Consider the following 19,570-nt stretch of genomic DNA (forward strand, 5'->3'; position numbering starts at 1 on the left):
CAGCATTTTCTGCATTCTGCACTAACTTTTAAACTGGGCAGAAAAGAGAGTCACACACAACCACAAAGCTGATATGCAAAGTGTGTCTTTTTATGCCAAAACATAGAAAGTTCCTTGTGTTCTTCCTAAGAACTTAAAGCTATCATCAAGTAGTTGGATATGTTTTTGAACGTCTTGGAAGAGTGAAATAAATGTAATCATTAACTTGCTTAAATTTTTTTTACAAATATAGTTAGTTTCTGGATTCAGAAAAGTGTTTAGCTGCATATAATATTTGAATGAGCACTAAAAAGACAATTTTACCTAGAAGAACATGGAGAAATGTCTCAAATTAAAATAAAAAAGAAAAATTGTTTAATAATTTGTTAAATATTGGCATTAGAAATGAAATTCATAGGAAAATTCCTCTCAATTTTTGAAAGAAAACTAGTTGAATTTCAGTCTGAAAGTTTTCCAGCCAAAGGAAAATGGAAGTTTGCAGTAGGATTTATAAAGATTCTGATTGCAATCTTAATGAAAGAAGTAGTATCAGCTCTTGATAATAATAGGAAAATTAAGAGCTACATTTTATAAAAACAGCCTGATATGAAATATTGGTTAGGTAATGTTGAGTGGTCTGTTTAGTATTCAGGAAAATTAACATCTTCCTTCCCTAAGTGCAAGCACAATTATCTACCCACTGATTGTACAAACATCTGACTGTGTGTGTTCATTGCTCTATACCAATTATGGACAACATAAGGACAAAAATACTAAAGACTAAGGGGAAAGAGGGCTCATCTTAACTTAAAATGTCTTCTTTTCATTAAATGCCTTTGTATTCTGGGACTGCAGGTTTCCCCATTGCTTTTGCTCAGTGTTTGTATCTCAGTACCTTAAACTGCCCATTCTGTTGCTGATGACTTTCAAGTGAGAATCACTGAGTTACCATCTAAGTTTTGTGATTTGCTGAGATTTGATGATGACTGATGGTAACTGCACTGAGGGCCTTGTGTTCCCAACCCCCCTATTGGCCATGGGAAAACAACATTACAGTACATCTACGTTGCAATTGCTGTGGTGAATCCAGTTTGTGTAAATAATACTGTGCCTAGTTTTAATCCACCTGTGTTGATTATTGGTAGATGCAAAGGCCTGGCAGCACAGAATCTTCTCAGGATTGGAGAGAATGCAATGGAAGGCCACAAGGATGATTAATTTGGTTGGAGCATCTTTGCTCTGACAAAAGGTTGAGAAAGCTGGGACTGTTCAGCCTGGAGAACAGAAGGCTCAAGGGGTGTGATGTCATCAATGTACAAAAGTACCTGAAGGGAGAGGTCAAAGATAACACAGCCAGGCTCTTTTCATTTGTGTCCATTGAGAAGACCAGAGGCAATAGTCATGAACTGAAACATGTGAGGTTCCCTCCTAACATCAGGAAAGACTTCTTCACTGTGAGGGGCACCAAGCACTGGCACAAGTTTCACAGAAAGGCTGTGGAGTCTCCCTCCCACAAGATATTCAAAAGCTGTCTAGACGTGGTCTGTGAAAGTGGCTGTAGGTATCCCTGTTTGAGTGGGATGGGGGGTGGATCAGATGACCTCCAGAGGTGCCTTTCAACCTCAGCCATTCTGTGATTCTGTGATCTGCCACCTTTTAACACCAATGCAGAAGCTATACCTGTTCCATCTCTTACAGACAGCAAGAGAGTAAAGGTGTTTTCTCCTGGCACAATACAGTGTTGTACAGAGACACCTGAGATGTCTCAGAAACAGCAGTGGGCTTTCAGTGATACATGTTCAGGCAGGACACCCATGCCCTGGGTATGGATTGGATATGTATGCTCAACTGGGCTTACCAGTTCCTGTTTCCTCTGTATCTGGAGTAGTTCAGCTGAACGCTTACTTCTGATCTACTCCCTAGTGCTGTACATCCCAGGAAATTTCATAGTTTGGTTGCAGTCCTGTGGCAGGTTTCCTGTTTCCTGTTGTGCAGGTCCTATTAAGCCTTCCCACATTTGAGATGCTCATGAGAAGACCTTTCTTTAGGAGCCAGGCCCAGCATGGTTAGAACTAATCAACACCATCAAATCCAGTCTGATTTCTTCTGTTGATTGGGATGGCTCTTTCTCAGTGCTTCAGTCCTTGGAGAGCTTTGGACCTTGCGACAGCATGGGGCTGGTCTGTAGCAATGCTCATGAGTCACAGTCATCCAGCACTGGCCAGTGGAGTACAGGCACCTGGTGGTTATACAGGAGTCAGCATAGCCCTGGCAGGGCCAACACAGGCGTTGTGGAAGGGGTACTTTGTACCCCTTCACTCAGTCCCTGGTCTGTATTGTCCATGTTTCTTTCCATTATTGAGCATCTCAGATCCTCCCATTCCCTGCCAATAGCTATATGACAGTGGTGTTCTTTCTGTCTTGGTGAATAGGAATGTCCGTATTTTGCAATTCAGCACCTACGATTACTCATGTTTCTCCCTGTGTGCTAAGCATGACTATTAGCAGTGCTGTGAAACTGAAAGAATCCAAAATTGCTCTTGTTTTTGTGTGAGACCTCAATTTTACTCCTGCTAGCAGTTTCACCTGGGGCTTTATCCTATATAATGTCAGTAAATTGAATTGTGAATATAAAATTCCTAGTGCTAAAATGAGAGTCTGGGAGGGGTTGGGGTTTTATTGATAAGTATGAAGTTAAAATGCAAAATTTATGTGTAAGGAAAACTGGATGCTATAAAAGGATAAATTTCTTCCTCAACTACTTTTAAAAAAGTACCTTGTGATTTACCAACAACTTTCAATGCAGAGCAGACTTGGTGTGTTTGGGATTATTCATTAGCCTTCTTAAGGTAAACTTCTGATTTATCTAATTGAAAAACAGTAAGAGTCTTCTGAGTACTGAGTTAGCACATTTATCAAGGCACAACCATACCATTGTTGTATGCTCTATTCCAATAGTCTGTTGAAAAGGAAAATGTCATACGTGCTTTATTTTTTAAGAATTGTGAGTTGATTTTTCTCTTCTCATTTTGGGCTTGGTATGTGTTTCACATAAACTTTGAAACCAGATCACTACTGTGCACTTCAGAATATGTAACTTCCTATTACGTTTGCTTGTAGGTGTATTATATCTTCAGTATGGAGATGAAACAAAGCAGTTACGGATGCCGAATGAAATCACAAGCACAGACACAATTCGTGCCCTTTTTGTAAGTGCCTTCCCCCAGCAGCTGACAATGAAAATGCTGGAATCGCCAAGTGTCGCCATTTACATCAAGGATGAGAGCAGAAACATATACTATGAATTGTGTGATGTGAGGTAAGTAAACACGGAATTATAGCTGCTGGTTTTGTTGGTTTGGGGGTTTTTTGTGGTTTTTGTTTTGTGGTGCACTTATAGAATAAAAGGGAGTGGTGTTGATAAGTATCTGACAGAGAGTGGCCTGACACATAAAGGTATGTTCAGTGGTGTCTGAGTAATATGGGAGGTCTGGTCTGACAATGCCTTCAGCTGTAGGTGCAGTATCCAAATGCCACTGATAAATGGCATACCTTGTTGAAATATTGATATAATACATAAAGGTTCACATATTTAATATGTTTATTGAATTTTAACAGACATAATTATTTGAAATACAGAATACAGAGTAAACATTTACAGAAAAACTGGGTTTTTTCTTTGCTGGTAGCACAAAACCTGATCTCACGAGCCTGAAATAACAAACATGAATGTCACTTATTTCTTCACAACAGTTCCAGTTGTTCATCATCTAACACAAACTGAATTCACCACAGCAATTCCAGTGTAGATGCACTGTAATGTTTTTCTCCCATGGCCAATACAAACAGGAGTAAGAGAAGTGTACTTTCCACTGCTGCCTTTTTTCTTCTGGAGATCCTGTGGCTCAGGTGTTTCTCCATATCACACTGCAGTTGAAAGAGCAAGCTGGAACTTTTCTAGCCTTGCCACATCCAATTCTCCCATCCCTGTTCTTAGTCTCTGAACAACACCACATTCCATTTTCTCACCTCTGTCTTGCTCTCCTCAGGCTGTTTATCCAGTGTCTTGTCATCAGCCAGCCTCTTAGATTTCAATTTCTTTTAATCTTACTTGCTTTACAGATTCCCACACCCCTGTTTGGCCACTGTAATACCTCTGTGAAGACCCATCTGATTTTTTGCATCATCATCATCATCAGTCATCATTTATCCAAGTTTCTTATACATCAAACAGTCTTTCACAAGATCAAATCAACTGAGTGAATCAAGATAGGTGTTACTATATCTCTGTTGCCAAGTGCGTTATTGCCAACTATCATCTGGCCCATCAGCTTGTTCTCTCTCACTTTATCCCTCCATCTTCCCTCAAGTTTCAGACTAGCAGTTTATGACTTCATCTCCTCCCTGCCCCCGAGAATGTGGTGTGGTGGCTGATTATCTTAATACCACTCCACGTTTTTTTCCCTTGCTCCCATTGCAGGCATCACTCTGCCAACCTGAGGCCTGGCTCAGTCTCAACGTCTGCTTCCTCTGCTCCTATGCCTGTATTGTAGAGTATTTCTAGAGGAAATCCCACAACATCTGACTTCCTCCATAACAAAATTCTCTCAGTTCTGCCACCCTTCTCACTTAGGAAACCTCAGCAATTCCAGCTTACTGGAGTCCAAAGCGTGCACTACCAGCTGCGTTTTCACCACCTTTGAATAATTTCCACAAGTTTCTCCATTTCTGTTCCTTACTCTTCACAAGATCTTGCCAGTATCTCCTCTCAGAGAACAGATGAAATGAAGCATCATTTTTCTCTCCTTTACTTGTTATGTCTTCCTTCACTTCTCTTCTTTCTTCCTTATGTTAAATACAAGGGTTTCAGTCAACTCCTTAAGCTCTCCATCTCCCTCAGAGGTTCATGTTCCTCTGTGCCTTTCATTAGGCAATCATACTCCTTCCCCTTTTCTTCCTTTTTCCTTTTTTTTTTTTAATCACTGGGGACAAAGCATTATCTTTCTATTAAAGTCCAATCTTTTTAGTAAAGTGACTCAGAGTTCTGTATCCAGTCTAGGTTTTAGATTTTTTTTCTGCAGAATGTCCCTATAGTACAGCCTTTCCTTTCCCATCACGTAGTGTAGAAACACTCTTCTAATTCATGAGTTTTTTAATAGCAACTGCTGTAATCGTCTTTTCTCAGCAGTTGACACAGGTAATAGGTAATCTTGTTCACTCTTACTCATTCAAATGAAGCAACAAATATCATTCTCCTAGTTTGACAGGCAGACTGTTTCACATGCATTTTTTTCACTTGTCCTCTGGCTGTATCTTCTCCATCTCATTAAATATAAACTACTTGTCTTCATTATGAGGGCTCCTCCAAGCCCACTTCAGTGCTGCTTTTCATTTCTCATTCAGTACCAAGTGCCATCTGCTTCCACTTGGTGAATAATGCCAACTTGAACTCTAGGTATCTTTAATTTTCAAACAAATGCCTTCATGCTCTCTCTCAGGCAGCCCTCTAATGTGCTTGGAAGGTGTCCTCCGTAGACACCTGCAAAGCCACTGCCTTGGTCTCCCTTCCACTCTCTCTGTTGCTTTGGCTACTCAGAGCATGCCTGTGGTCCCAGGATTTGCTTGTTGCTCCTCTGACTGAAGAGACTATGGTCTTCTAATTTCTTTTTGTTCTCTTATCTTTCTGCAGCTACCCAGTTGTCTTTTGTGACCTCTATTCACTTTGTAAGCTGATGAAGAAGTTGTATTCCTGGGGTGTTTTTACAGCACACAGATGAGTGAGGCCTTTGAACATGCCAAGGGCATCTGGGAGATACAGTAATGCAAATTATAGTAATAATAAAAGTACTGTAATATATACCTGTTATCAGTAATGTTTATCTTAGAATAGCAAAATGGTGAGGTGAAATACAATTCACATCAGAGATCAAATGCCTAGTATTCTGCTGCTTTGCCTTGCAGCAATGTTTTGCTTTAAAGTGTCATGTTACTACAAGAAATATTTACGGAAAAGGCTTTTAAAAGAAACTCCAGTCAGTTGAGGTACCATCTCATAGCCACCCGACAGAAAAGACAGCAGATAAAATGTATTTAAATGAATAATATACCATTTCTTGAACCAAAGATGAGAGAACTTGCTTTGTATCAAAAAGAACATAGTTCCAAGTCGAGGCAGAAAATAGTAACTGAGACTCCCAGTGCAGGTCTTAAAGCAAAAGGGTCACATTTGCAAGATGGAAAACAGTTTATGTTACCATAAATAATTGAAGAACTTGAACTTGCTGCAAGGTAGCTATTTTCCTATGCAGTCTACAAGTAAACACTCATAAATACTAAACTTCTCATCAACCCTCCAGTTCTTAAACAGGAGGCACTGATCTATCTCTTAAGCTGTGGGGTTTCTTTAATAACTACTTGACACCTACAACAGCAGCACAAGTTCTGACTAGCTACTCATTAAAAGCAATCACTGATTGTAATATGACATTATAAGAAAGAAATTGGACCTGCCCGAGAATCCTTTCCTTCATTTTTAAATGATAATCCCAGTGATTAAGATCAGTTCACTAGACTGGTAGCTGCACCTGGAGGAAAGGAATTCAGTCACATGTAAGTAAATTCTCTAGAGTTCACTACTGGGAAGTGAAAGGAGTCTCAGCTTTGAGAGGATGTAAGTGATCATAGATCTCAGGCTTTGCTACTGATTAAAATGTGAACCAGAAATCAGCAGAACTCGGGGCAAGTGTCAAAGCCATAAAATTATTGGAAGGTAGATTTTGAGACAAATAAAAAACCTGCTGTTGTCTAATTCTTTCCTAAATGTAGTAGTTGAAAAATGAACTAATTAATGACAAAGTACTAATTAAACAAAAGTATTTTCCTAGGGCTTTTCATCTAAACCATTTCTGTGATAGCTTTCATCAAAACTTTCACTAATTTATTTGTTTCTGTAATATCTATTTTTTCCCTTAAAAAAAGTCTTTATTATAGATAAAGTTTAGAGGAAGAATTTATCTGCTACTGAATTTTTAGCTTTTGTGGATTTTTTTTCAGCTTTGTGAACAAGCTGATAATAAAACTTTCCTCAGGAATAATCACAGTTAGAAATACTGCTTTTCTTTTGATATTCTTCCTTCTTAGAATAGCAAAAATTCATGTGGGCTGAGTGCACAATAAAACATGTAAATATTAACTAAATCCTTTTTAGTGCTGTGTAATGTTGAAGCTCTATTGTCTTCAAAGTGTTTTCACTCTATGGCAGGACCTTGAAAGAAACTTAACACTATCTAATTTTTGTGGGTGTGTAGTTGAAGTGAAAGAATGATACTTCCCATGGGAAAGAGAATCAAAGTAGGCTTTTGTTTGTTTGTGCGTGTCTAAGTTATGGCATTTACGTTTTTCTTATAGACCGGCTGCAGACCTCCTATGTTTGTCTTTTACCTGAAACTTTTGGGCAACAAAGTAAATAAAACTACTTTCATCTGTTGTCATTGCTGATTCTTTTAATTCCAGGAATATTCAAGACCGATCTTTCCTTAAAGTTTACAACAAAGATCCTGCACACGCATTTAATCACACTTCCAGAGCTGTAAATGGAGATATAAGGGTAAGTACTACTGCTGCATTTATACTCCTTTTCCCTCCATCTTTTATGCTCAATGTTTAGATTATTAAATGTAATATGTACACAACAATTCATAAAATCAAGGGTATGTGTACAACATATATACAGAGGAAGAAACTGATAATGTTTGCTGTAATGTTTCCTAACTGCTTTGCTTTTTCCAGTTATTTGCCCTGGGCATTAACTGGATGTTTGATCTTGTTTAGATGCATTAAAGCATGTGAAGCAAAATATAGCCTTTAATTATGTATTTTGTGACACAGACAGTACTCAGAGTTTTTACAGCTTCCAATTTTGTGTTTCCAAACCTTTTACAGTGAAGTATGGCATGGTGCTAGTACACTCCAATAAGGTTTCAGCACAGATTGGTTTACAGAGGCTGAGCAAATGTACCTAGCTTGAAGTCTGTTGAAATTTTAAATAGGAAATTCTGATAAATACCCATTGTGGTGTAAATGGTTTTATTTTTTTCTAAAATTTTCTACCTGTACTGAACAAGGATGAGTATATTTGCATTTTCAAGTTAACATTTTGTATCAGGAAACTATAGAGAATGCATTTGAAACATTTGATTCCTCTCTCTCGTTGCCTCTGTCTTTCACTGGACTGTATTTCCCATCTTGATGCCGAGAAGGAAGGAGATGCTGTGTGGCTCCTCTTCCATCATGTTACCCACAGCTGGTGTTGCAGTAGAGGGTGGTGGTGGTGAGATTACACAACCTCATCTCCTCAGGAAATGGTACAACCAAATGAGCTCAATGGGGCCAGAACGCCACTACTGTCCTACCTGATTTGTGGCTTTTATGTGTGTTCCAAAACTGATTGAACTGTGCAGAAAACTTCCTGTGAAGTGATTTGCTTACTTGTACATTTTCTTCTTGGTTTTGTTATCAATTCTGAGCATGCCTGACTGCTCTATTACTAATATTTCATGTAAGTAGTTATTCTGTTTAAACAGTTTGAGGCCACATTATTTTAGAAAGATTCCAATAGCTGATTTAGAGGCACTAGTCTTAACCACCTTTCATTTATACACTTCAATTATAAAATGCTCCTTGGTATAGGTCAGAAATCTAATTACTTGATTATTCACGCTGCCGCACACAGCATGAGCAAGCAAATAGATGTGCATTAAAGGGATGATGTGATACTTTTTAGTGTCTTCTGTAAGGTCCTGAAATTCTTCAGTTCTAGTTATATTCCTGTGGCAGTAAATGGATGTATCCAATACATCTCATTCATATTCGAAAGCATGACATCATTGTGCATTATGATATTAATGCATGTAACAATTTCACTTTGGCTTTATAAAGTTATGTTATACTGTTCTTGTTTCTATGTACAGTGGATGCTGAAGGTATCTACTGTGGTAAAAGGTATCTATTTGTGCGTTCTAGACTTTTTCAGATACAGTTAGCTACTGTAGTTAACTATATATACTCAGAAGTAAAGATTGCTTCTTTGGCCGTCTTCCAGGCATTTACTGCCAAACAGAGTTGTTTTGAACACAGGTACTGCTTCTGTGCAAAACCTGTAATGACTTGAATTGCTTATTTTAAAATACTGTGTTGTACAACAGATATACATGCTTGACATCTCCTGATTATGGCTGAGTTAGCTCCTTTTGACCATAACCAAAAAATACTGGTGACACAGTGATGACCTTTGCAGAAGTTGTGTTTTCTTGGTAGAATATTATATTTTACTCTACAAAAATGCAAAGATACCACTTTGAAATTCTGTGCATCCAACAAAACAGCTATTTTCTCATCTGGCTTTTCCTTTGTATTGGCAAATTTCTTGTCCTTCTGGTCTGAGAGGTGAAGTCACAGCCGGGATGTTCACTGGGGCTTTGTGGAGAAACATGCAAAAAGTCTTCCTTTTGAACTATGTGAACTTCTGCACTTCAAAGTTACGAGCATGGAAACAAGTGATTTCTTGACCTCCAGAAATAATGAAACCTCTTTGTCTAAGGATGGGTGTCTTTTGGTTGAGTTCTTCCTTATGCAGCAACACTCAGGTCCTAACTGAGGCTTTTCCTAAAGTAATAACACTCTGCAGTAACACTCTCCAGTGTTAATCCCCTGGGGTCTAAGATGGAGCACACACCGCAGCTTTTCCTCTCTTTGGCAGAAGTACTGTAGGATCTCCTCTCAAATCTCTAATTTGGCAAAATTTGTAGGGACATAGTAGTCTTATGGTTTCTACCCTTTGGTTAAATCTGGTTAACATTCACCTGGAGGTTCACAGGTTATTAGTTCAGCAGAAACAACCACCAATAAAGAGACTGATTATCTATCCCTCTTTTCTTAGCAAACCATCTTAAGGGGAATGGAACTGCGGGGGGACTAAGTGAGAAACATGTACATTTTGTGTCCTGTTAATGCACAGTACACATAAGATTGTAGAAAACTTGTTTCTCATCCCCTGTTTTGTGTTTGCATATCTTTGCTTTGGGCAAATTGATTTTTTTCAATTTCATATGATAAATGAGTACTAAATTCACTACAGTAGGAAGGAGGGAGGGTGTGCTTTGCATTATGTTTAACTGTTTCAAAATACCTACAGAAAAGCAGCTTATTGTCTGACCAGTTGAAAAACAGTATTTAGAATATCATGAATTAGCCCTTGTAAGTACATTTTTCCGTGGTGATACTGAGTGTGGTTGTATCTCCAGCCAAATGTGAATTCAAGCTTTATTTTTTTGAGGTTTGGAAAAGTTTTGCCTTTACAGATTTTTCTACTGTTTGCCTTCTTGTCTCTTTGGAATGTTTATCCCTGGGTTTGATGATGTTCAGGCTTCTATTCATGTGATTTATAATCATTTCCATGTAACAGGCCCAAAATAATCTCAGAAAATAATGTTAGCTGCCAGCTTGAACACCTGTTTTAACTACCAAACAGATGTGAGACCTGTATAAGAGTTGGCAGTAACTCTTGAAATAGTAAGTATTATCCATATGGACAAGAAGACTTCAGAATGCTCAAGAAGTATGTGGGATCTGTAAGTCTCAGATATTTATTGAACCATGTCCCTTAATTCTAATTTTCCTGGTTGTCTTTGTTTCATGCATTTTTCTGAGTGGGTTGAGTTTGAGAAAAGGGAATTTGCTGAGGGGCCAAGCAAGCTCTAAAGAAAAGTTTCTCTTGAAATCCTTCCGAGTGCCTCACTTGCTTACTAATATTGTGTCATGGCCATTTACATCTTGAAGAGCATGGTTTGTTTGACACGTCTGCCGTGTTGAATGCTGCTCAAGCAAGAGGTAGCCACATAGTGCTGTCTCACTCAGTATTTGTGCTTGTCCTCTTCCTTTATTTATTTTTCCTTTCCCAAAATGTACGCTGAAAATCCACAACAGCTTGGGTTTTTTTGAAAAGTGTATCTTCACATTGCTGCATTTTTTCATTCATTTATTCCTTCATCTGAGCTTGTATCGTTCATCAGCATTTTCTAGCTCTCTGTGCAACAGTACTACTTCTGACAAAATACTGTCTCATGAACAAATGTTTAAATGGTCTTTCTATTCCCTCTGGCATTGTTCTGAATTCCAGTGTAAATGCATGTACATGGCCATGCTGGTCTGTGCCCTTGGAATTAGCATTTGTGATTTGCACAGATTACAAGGAGAAAAAGTTTTCTCAGACTTACAAAGTGCAGGGCCCAGGTTGCCTCCCCTCCGTTCAGTGGTGGTGTATATAGATTGAATGTCAGGAGATGACAGTAAAGAACTGATGGCTGAGTGAATTGAATTTCTTTGCAAGTGTCACAGCTCCTTTCATCCTGGACTGTTGCACTGAAGTGATTCCCCCACTGAATGTGCACAGCATATTATCTTTCCCCATTCCCTGCGCCCTCCTTTTATGGAGTGGCTAAAGGGGGAAGAATCCTAAAATATAATCTCTCCCTTCTGTTACAGAAACTAGTCTGTTACAGAAACTATTCTGTTACAGATACTAGTAATATTGGTTTATGCAGTGGTTTGATTTGGACTTCACCTGCCAGCCAATTTTGAGAATTAGGAGGGAATTTGTACTTCGTAAAAAACTGGTGACTATTTTGCTTGACACTCTTTCTCTTCCCATCCACCTGCCCTAAAGTCTGTGGGTTACACTTTATTTTGAAGTCCTAGCCCCACCATGATTTTGCTTAATTCCCTGACTTGTATAAGACTTCTGCTGGGTGGGTGAGGCCAGAATATCCAGAGAATGCTTGTTGTGGTTGCCGTTGTATTGAGGTATGCTTTGAGGTGTTTGGGATTTTTTTTCAGAGACTGTTTCTCTAAGAAAGAGTAATTAGGGCAAGTTGAGTCAGAGCTGAGTTGGGGCAGTGCAGGGTACCTGTAAACTCCAAATTTTCTGGGAGTTAGTGTGGCAAAAAGATGATGATGTTCCTGGCAGCAAGGAGGGTTTGGGTTGCCAGGGTGAGAGGAGAGGATGTAAAATGAGTTGTACAGTAAAATGAGACAGATATTTGATAAGTTGGGTAAACTTGTGCTAAGTAGCTTTTACTAATGAAATGGCAAACCAACTTTTGACTTTTCCCCTGAAAATGCCTGGATAGGAGGTTGCTAACATTTTAACTCTGTAGAGTTAGATGCAATTTACAAACTTTAAAAAAACCTCTACAAGTGCTAAAACCCCTCAGACAACTCCCCAAGAATTTAAGGCTTCCAAGAATGTTGAAATTCAGTGCTGGTTTGCAGGAAAGATAGAGAGATAGTAAAAGCAGAATCATCCTTCTGTGTTCTCGAGGTACCTGTAAACATACCTGCAGATTCTTTAAGATGTTTAATTTATTTTTATTGGATTGTTTGTGATCTTAACATCACAAATAAACATAAAAGCTGATAATACTGCCAAAATTATATTTTTTCAATTCATACTACAGCTAAAAAACAAAAACAAAACAGCTGCTTGCACTACATAGAGGTATTTAGAACAAAAGTATTTATTGGAAAAGAATTCAAACAATAAATTGGGTGAATGCATTTTAGTACTAGAATGCCTATGGGACAGCATTTATGTAAGTTGCCATGTGTTTGCCTTACCGATCATATTACTGTAAAACTTTGTTTTCTTTAGGGAAGAAAAAGGAAAAAAAAAAAAAAAGAAAAAAAGATAAAGCAAATGCTAATACCTCTATTATCTGATAGAGACCTTCCAAATGATACAAATCTCATCTTTCCTGCTGTTTTGCTGTCTGCTTTTTCTAATGCTCTTTTTGTCATTGAGAGGTTATGACAACATGAGCCATATTGTATTTATAAACATCACGTGTTTCCTTGATATGACTTGCAGTGTCTGCCAAACAGAACACATGGAAGAAACATTTCTCATTAGCTCAGCATTGGTTTTGGTTATACTGATTTCCGGGACAGGAAAAATGCCTTCTTTACTCAGATTTAGCTTTCATACAGTAGAAAGAAAGCCTCTGAGTGTCCATGAAATCTCTTGAACAGAGACGCTGCAGTTCTTGTAGCCCACATACTTTGTCTGAGGAAAAGAGAAAAAGTGCTTTATTTTAAAGAGCAAATGCAATGGCATCTATTTCTGAAACTAATTCTGAATTAAAATACCTGCCAAAGTCATCTAGAAACAGAACTCACCAAGAGATGTAAGGTAAGATGATGCTTATAAATAAAGGAGGATATCTAATTCCTCTTTTCTTTTTTTTCTTTCCAAACTGAAAGATATTTTCATATTAACTGGGAATTTAAATCATAACAATGGAAACTGTTTCTTCTTCCTTGAGCCGTATGAGAAAATAAATGTTTAACTGCTCTCTAAATCACCAAACTCTACTTTCAGATTTTATGTCTAGTTTCAAACTTACATATTGAACATGAACAGTTATTTTCCAACTTGCCATTACAAATCTTGCTGAGATTGGAACAAAATATATAATAAAAGTCTTTGATGTTCTGGATTCTTTTAAATGATATGGATTTTCCTACTTTTTTGCCTTGAGTGGGTTTTCAGTAGTTGCCAATTATTTGTGCAACTACAGACCTGCAGACACTGAGAAGTACCTGCATCCAATCAAACTGTGATGAGAGACTGTAAATGTACCTGTTCTCTTTCATTCATATATCCTTTGATATACAATACCTACTGCTGTACATTTCCCACTAAGTCAGTGGGAAAATGGATAGAATTACAAAGAAAAAAAAATTATTTTTTTTAATTTCAGCTACGCATAAAACAATATATTAATCTCAAACGTTTTCCAGCCAAAAGCCAGTCTGTTTGAAGATACAGATCCTGTGTTACAGTTGGATGGATACTGCACTGTGGCTTTTTTAATATGATGGCTAATTTTTTTGGTGTACTATATTTATTTCACAAACATTGTGTGTAATGAATATAAGGAATATAAATGTATAGATCCTATTACTATACCAACATTTTAAAAGATGCCTCTTCTTTTTTTAAAAGAAATTTTCAAGTAATGAGGATGGATTTTAGGTTTGCATTAAACTGGCCGTTGAAAGAAATCGTCATGTTCTTGATATTAAACTGTTCAAGGAACATGAGTTTGCCACACCCATGTAGTAATATCCCAGTTAGTCTAAGAGGAGTGTCATATGGTAGATATCAGAAACCAGTTACCTGGAAGCTCCCAGAGAGTGGAATTTTTAGGGGGAGAGTTCTTTATTTCCTTCTAACAGGCCTGTATTCAAACTGGCCTGCCTTTCATGTTGAGGTTTTCTTAGAGCTTTTCCTGGAGCTGATGAAGTTACTTAATGACAGCGTACTATCTGTCTTGGGTGAAGGTCTCTTCAGCCCTTCATTAAAACTAGAAATCTTACCTCTCACATAAGTTTGAGGTTGTCAGGGAAAGCTTTTGCTGCCTTCAGTGGGAGTTTGCCCTGAATAAAAACATAAGGATTGGATTTGAGTCTATTTTTTATTGTCTACTAGTTTCTGGTTTTATTCTTACTCCACCTCTTTTTACATAATGTTTTCTTGTGCCAATTCTTTAGAAGTTTTGCTCACTCTTTTTTTTTTTTTCACTACCCTTGCTTTTAGTAGAACAGTTTGCATTAATTTGACTGTTTACTTGAAATTCCTAAATAGCTGACAGAGTCAGATGTTGCTGGAGCTCCCTAAACACATTGACAAATATAAAAATGCTCATAGTTGTGACCTCCCTTACAAGGAGGGGAGGTCCTCCTTTTTGTCCTTTGTAAACCAGGTAGCTTATCTGAATTGCTGGAGTCCCACAAGTCAAAGTCCAGTCGAGATTTGTGATTTCCAGGTAGCTTTCCAAATGAGCTGTTACTCAAACAGGGGTTAAAAATCACTTTGTGAAAGTGGGCATTTTGCTTCCACGGTTCCTGGAAAGTCAGTAGAGTTAGAAACAATGTTTTGTCTTCTACAAACAAGCCATTCACTTGTTATTCAGGACCTTAACTTTCCCAAGAAGTTTTTCACAAATCCGAAATGTGTTACTTCATGATCATGTCCCAGATTCTCTGCTTTCCACTGAGTCTTCACTTTAGGATGTTTTTAGTTACCTGCCTCTAGATAAGCCTTATGAATACTAAAAGGAGGAGTTAACAAGTACCTGGTGTTTAAGAGAATATAGCTGATGATCTGAGGATCTTGATTCTTCTCTGTGTGGGATTGTACTTTTTCTATTAAGGGCTCTGGAAAACTAATCAGTCTTCTGAAAGTATGAGCAGTAAAAATATTTTTTCTTGGATACATGTTAAGATCTGGAGTTAAAAAAAGCCTCAGCTGGCAAAAGCAAGATAGTTGCAAATATCAGCACGCAACAGGACTCCATGAAAAATGATGTGATGCTGAAATTATTTTTGTCTGAATATATACCTTTCTTACATCATTGCAAATTTGAACTCCATGTGACTAAATAAAAAGACTGAAAGGGTGTGTTGGAAAAAGGGCTAGTCCCTCAGTCACTTAATATTTACTATAGATAGCTTGGCCTTAGGGTAAACTAGGTTGTTTACTTCAGCCATGCTGCCCAATATGTATATTTTTTGGATAGAAGGAAGTAAAATGAAAAAAAATGTAGGATTCAAACAGTATAGGAAGAAGTTTGTGATCTAAAGGTCTTTGTGACTCTTAGTTGAGGCGCTGATTAGCACTTTTAAGATTGCAAAAGACATACTTACAACTGCAAATGCTGTTTGACCTTACAGCTCTGAGATGCAGTGTGGCTTGGACACTTGCATCGCAAAATCCAGTTGTGAATAAGACTTCCATGACCCTTTCTCCTGCCAGTAGTGCTGACTCCAAAACTCAGCACAGCAACTTATTTCTTCTGATTTGCTATGTGCTTATATTAGAAGAAACAGGTGTAAGCATGCTGCTTATGTCTTTTGATTATCAGCTCTGTTTTAGAATATTTTTATATTTACATCCTAACCTATTTCATATATCTGTAATAGAAATTGCATTGACTTAGTTGTTTGGTAATGTCAGATGAGACCAAGGGTTATGCTTTCCTTTATGTTCATTTAACTATATCAACTTGCTCAGTTTTATTTGGCTTCAGTGCAGTGAGAAGAGATACAAATATGGAACAAAAATAAGAGCTGAGTCGTTAGTACAGGGAGTCAGAAAGCCATGCATTTATTTTGATTTATGAGTGCAGTTACTAAAAGTATTTCTTTTTTTTAAAGAGCAGAAATTTGATATACAGCATATTTAAACCAAATAAAAATGCTGATCTGTACCAGAACTGTACATGTTTGAAACTATTCCTTTTTTGGAAAAAAAAAAAAGAGATGACCCCATCAGTTCTGTGGTGCCCTGAGGAAGTGCTGAAATTGAGACTGGTCTGAAGGGTTTGGCTCCCTGCATTGGTGGCGGCTGTGTATGTTATGTACATGATGTCCTTCATCTCTTCAAAGAAGATGGGGAGGAGGGAGGAAATGCTTGCTGCATTTTCATGAATTACATGACTCTGTTCTCAGAAAATCCTACCATAAAAAGCATCAGTGGAAAAGCAAAAGAAAGGAACAGTTGGTTTGAAAGCAAAAACAACAGTTGGTTTGAATGCAGCACCAGGTATGAGGGTTGTCAGAATGTTAACTTTAGAAAAATAGATCAGTAACAGCTTTTATATGTTCAATCCAAACAGTCTAACAGCTTATGGGATGGGTGGGCCATGCTGTACTGATGAGTTAAATGTGGATATTGGCAAATCAATGATGTAATTTTGTAAATCCGACCTTTTTAGGATTGAAATGTGTTATGTTTCAGTGTGTTTATATTTTTGTCATTTGTGATAGCACCCTGAAAAATCTTGGCTAAAATGCCAACCGGTTTCTTAATGTACTCACCACACTATTCTGTCTGCACAGTACACTCAGGAAGCATAGGGGGAAAAAAGCATGAGAAATTTATTAACTTGTCTTTGCGTAATTGGTAATCTAAACATTTTTTTTAACTCTCACATTTCATTCGTTCATTGGAAATTAAATACATAAATAGGCAGAAATGCGTGCCTTTTAACTGATCTGGATGTTTGTCTTGCTGATCAGGAGTAAAGTAAGGCAGACTGGTAGCAGTGAGATAGCTCAAATGATGAAATGTTGCTGGGGAAATAAACCTCCATACAGAGGCACTGTGATTTCAGTCAGGCCAATGCAAAATGTTCTGCATCTCATCCATCTTTTTGCTCAGTTTGCCTAAAGCATGGCTAGACTGGAAGCTCTCATGGGACGTCTCTGGGTCAAGCTCCAAGGGGCCTTAACTCCTTTCCCTTCCAAGCAGAGTTCAGCCAGTGTGTCGCCAAAGTTGTCTCACTGACAGCTAATCTGTGATAGTGTCAACTAGGGAGTGTCAGCAGGTTCAGTACAGGTATAACCAGGCTAGTCCAAATACAGAGCCTGCTCCTCTAGCTAGATTTAAGATGATACGTGTTGTAAGTTCACCATTTTATGGGAGGAAGTGTGATATTACTTTCCTCTTATTTTTCTATTTGCTTCTTGTTTTACACAGGAAAAAAAAAAGTGGTCTTAGTCTAGGAATGGGAAGGGCTGTTGAACAGTATGATGTGCAGGTGTGCTTGGGATCATAAGTCTGTGTGGTCAGGAGGTCGATAACATGATAGAATTGATAAGGGAAAAAGTTTTCTGAGAAGTAAGGGCTGTGCACACACACATGACATGTCTCACCACTTTTCAGAACTGGGTGATGATTTCATCAAACCAGAATTTCTGTTGTCCCCCACTAATGACAGGTACAAAGAGCAACAGCCACCTCAGTGTTCTCTCAGCACTCAGTCCCACTGCATGTTGTGTCTCAGGGATGTTGCACTAAGGCCTGGCTTGTAGAGAGCTGTTACTTCCTGCGGGTCTGAGGGAGATAAAGCTGTTTTGAACCTTAACTGCATCTTCAGTGGTAATGGCTGCACAAAGTACTAGGTTTCAAAAGCCATTTGTACCTTTAAAGTGCATCTCAAATATCTTTCTTTTGAGTATGAGAGTGGCTGGCAAAGGCAAGTGGTGGCCTTAGCTTCTTTACCCATGTCCTCAAGCATTTGTGGGTCACTCCAGCTGGCATTTTCCTGAAGTGTTCTGCTCACTTCTTTCCTAAAAACCACGCTCATGTTCTGACCACACTTGCAAAAAAACCCTCAGAATACCAAACCAAACTAAAGAAGTTTATGTTGAATGTTCTCCTTTCTCATCCCTCTTCTCCTTCCTTTCTTGCTCTCTCCCTCTCCGTCCCATGCCTGCTATGTGAGGCTACAGCATTGTTATAACAAGAACTAATGCAAAATCTTCTAGCCTTAAGAAAAATTTGTATTAGTTCATGTTTTTCCATTTAATTCTGGTTTTTTTCTTTCATCGAATTTTTGTTGATTTTCCCTTCATATGCTAAAGTCTCTCTCACTGCTCTTTTTCCCATCAGTTCCTCAAATCCAAGCTTAAGTAAGTCTCCTGTTTTTGTTTCTTTGTTATTTATTATCCATTTCTTGCTTTTAATTTCTTAGCACTCCACTGCCAATATTTCTTTGTTTCATCCTTGACCTCTTTCACAAACTCCTATTACTGTCCTTCACCATGTCTCATTCCCTTTTCGTTTTATCTTTTTTCCTCTTTCTTCTGTAGTTTTACATTGAGAATTCTCTATGACCTTTCCACATAAGTTTTCTTTACCTCTTCTCTCTCTTCCCAGTGTCATGGAATCATAGCATCATTTAGATTGGAAAGAACCTTTAAGATCATCAATCCAAGTAATGAGTTATGTGTTAGCTGAATGTTTGTAGCATGTGATTTGCTGCTTTTTATTAATATTTCTGCATTACCTGTTGACTAAGAAGGACAATTTTCATGCCACAAACTCAGTCCTCTGCATTTAGGAGTTAAAAAGTTTAGGCATAAATAAATGTGCCAATGGTAGGACAGAGGAAGAGGAGAATAAAAGTAAATGTGCTTCTGTATTGTTCTGTTGATAAATAAACAATGTTTATTGCCAGCTTCAGGAGAGAGACCTTTAATTCTTAGTTCAGTCAAACAGGAACCACAGACCAGATTGGATCCACCAAATGGATCACAGCAATGTCCATTGCACGGACCAGCAAGTAGCAGCTGGAATGAAGCTGCCGTTGTCCTTTCTAGTTATAGGATCTCAGCTTGAATTATAAAGAAGAGATTAAAAAAAGAAGAAAGTAGGGTGAGAAACAGAGCAGAGTGAGCTAAATGAAAAGACATATGGGCAGGCTCACTATAAAGAATTAGGAAAAAACTCTAATCCTTACAAGCCTAGTGTAGAAATTGCCGCCCACTGCAGTCAGTGGCGAGAGTTTGGGAGTGCCAAAGGACAGCTTTTCCCACCCAGCTCTCAGGGAATGAGATGACTCTGAAGGGTGCCTGGCTGACTTTCTTTTAATGCAGCATTAGGTGAGACAAATCCTCAATACAAAGCAACTAATATTGCCTCTTAACTTTTTGAGAGGTGCTTAATGCATATATGTCTGTGATACATGCT

General features: G+C 38.1%; 1 protein-coding gene across 17 annotated transcripts in view; it reads left to right on the forward strand.

Annotated features, from left to right (window-relative positions):
• The window catches only part of KIAA1217 (KIAA1217 ortholog), a 335,939-nt gene that overhangs the window by 255,906 nt on the left and 60,463 nt on the right, over positions 1-19,570 (forward strand). For all 17 annotated transcript variants that reach the window (XR_001920999.3, XM_018075554.1, XM_018075544.1 and 14 more), the window contains 2 exons: positions 3,100-3,298; positions 7,492-7,585. Coding sequence is in view for 16 of the 17 variants with exons in the window: in XM_018075554.1 (XP_017931043.1) it covers positions 3,100-3,298; positions 7,492-7,585 (293 nt within the window). In the remaining variant the exon portion in view is untranslated. The remainder of the gene's footprint in view (positions 1-3,099; positions 3,299-7,491; positions 7,586-19,570) is intronic.

This window comes from Manacus vitellinus, unplaced genomic scaffold, assembly GCF_001715985.3.
Source record: "Manacus vitellinus isolate BGI_N305 unplaced genomic scaffold, ASM171598v3 scaffold_3_pilon, whole genome shotgun sequence".
Taxonomy (NCBI): domain Eukaryota; kingdom Metazoa; phylum Chordata; class Aves; order Passeriformes; family Pipridae; genus Manacus; species Manacus vitellinus.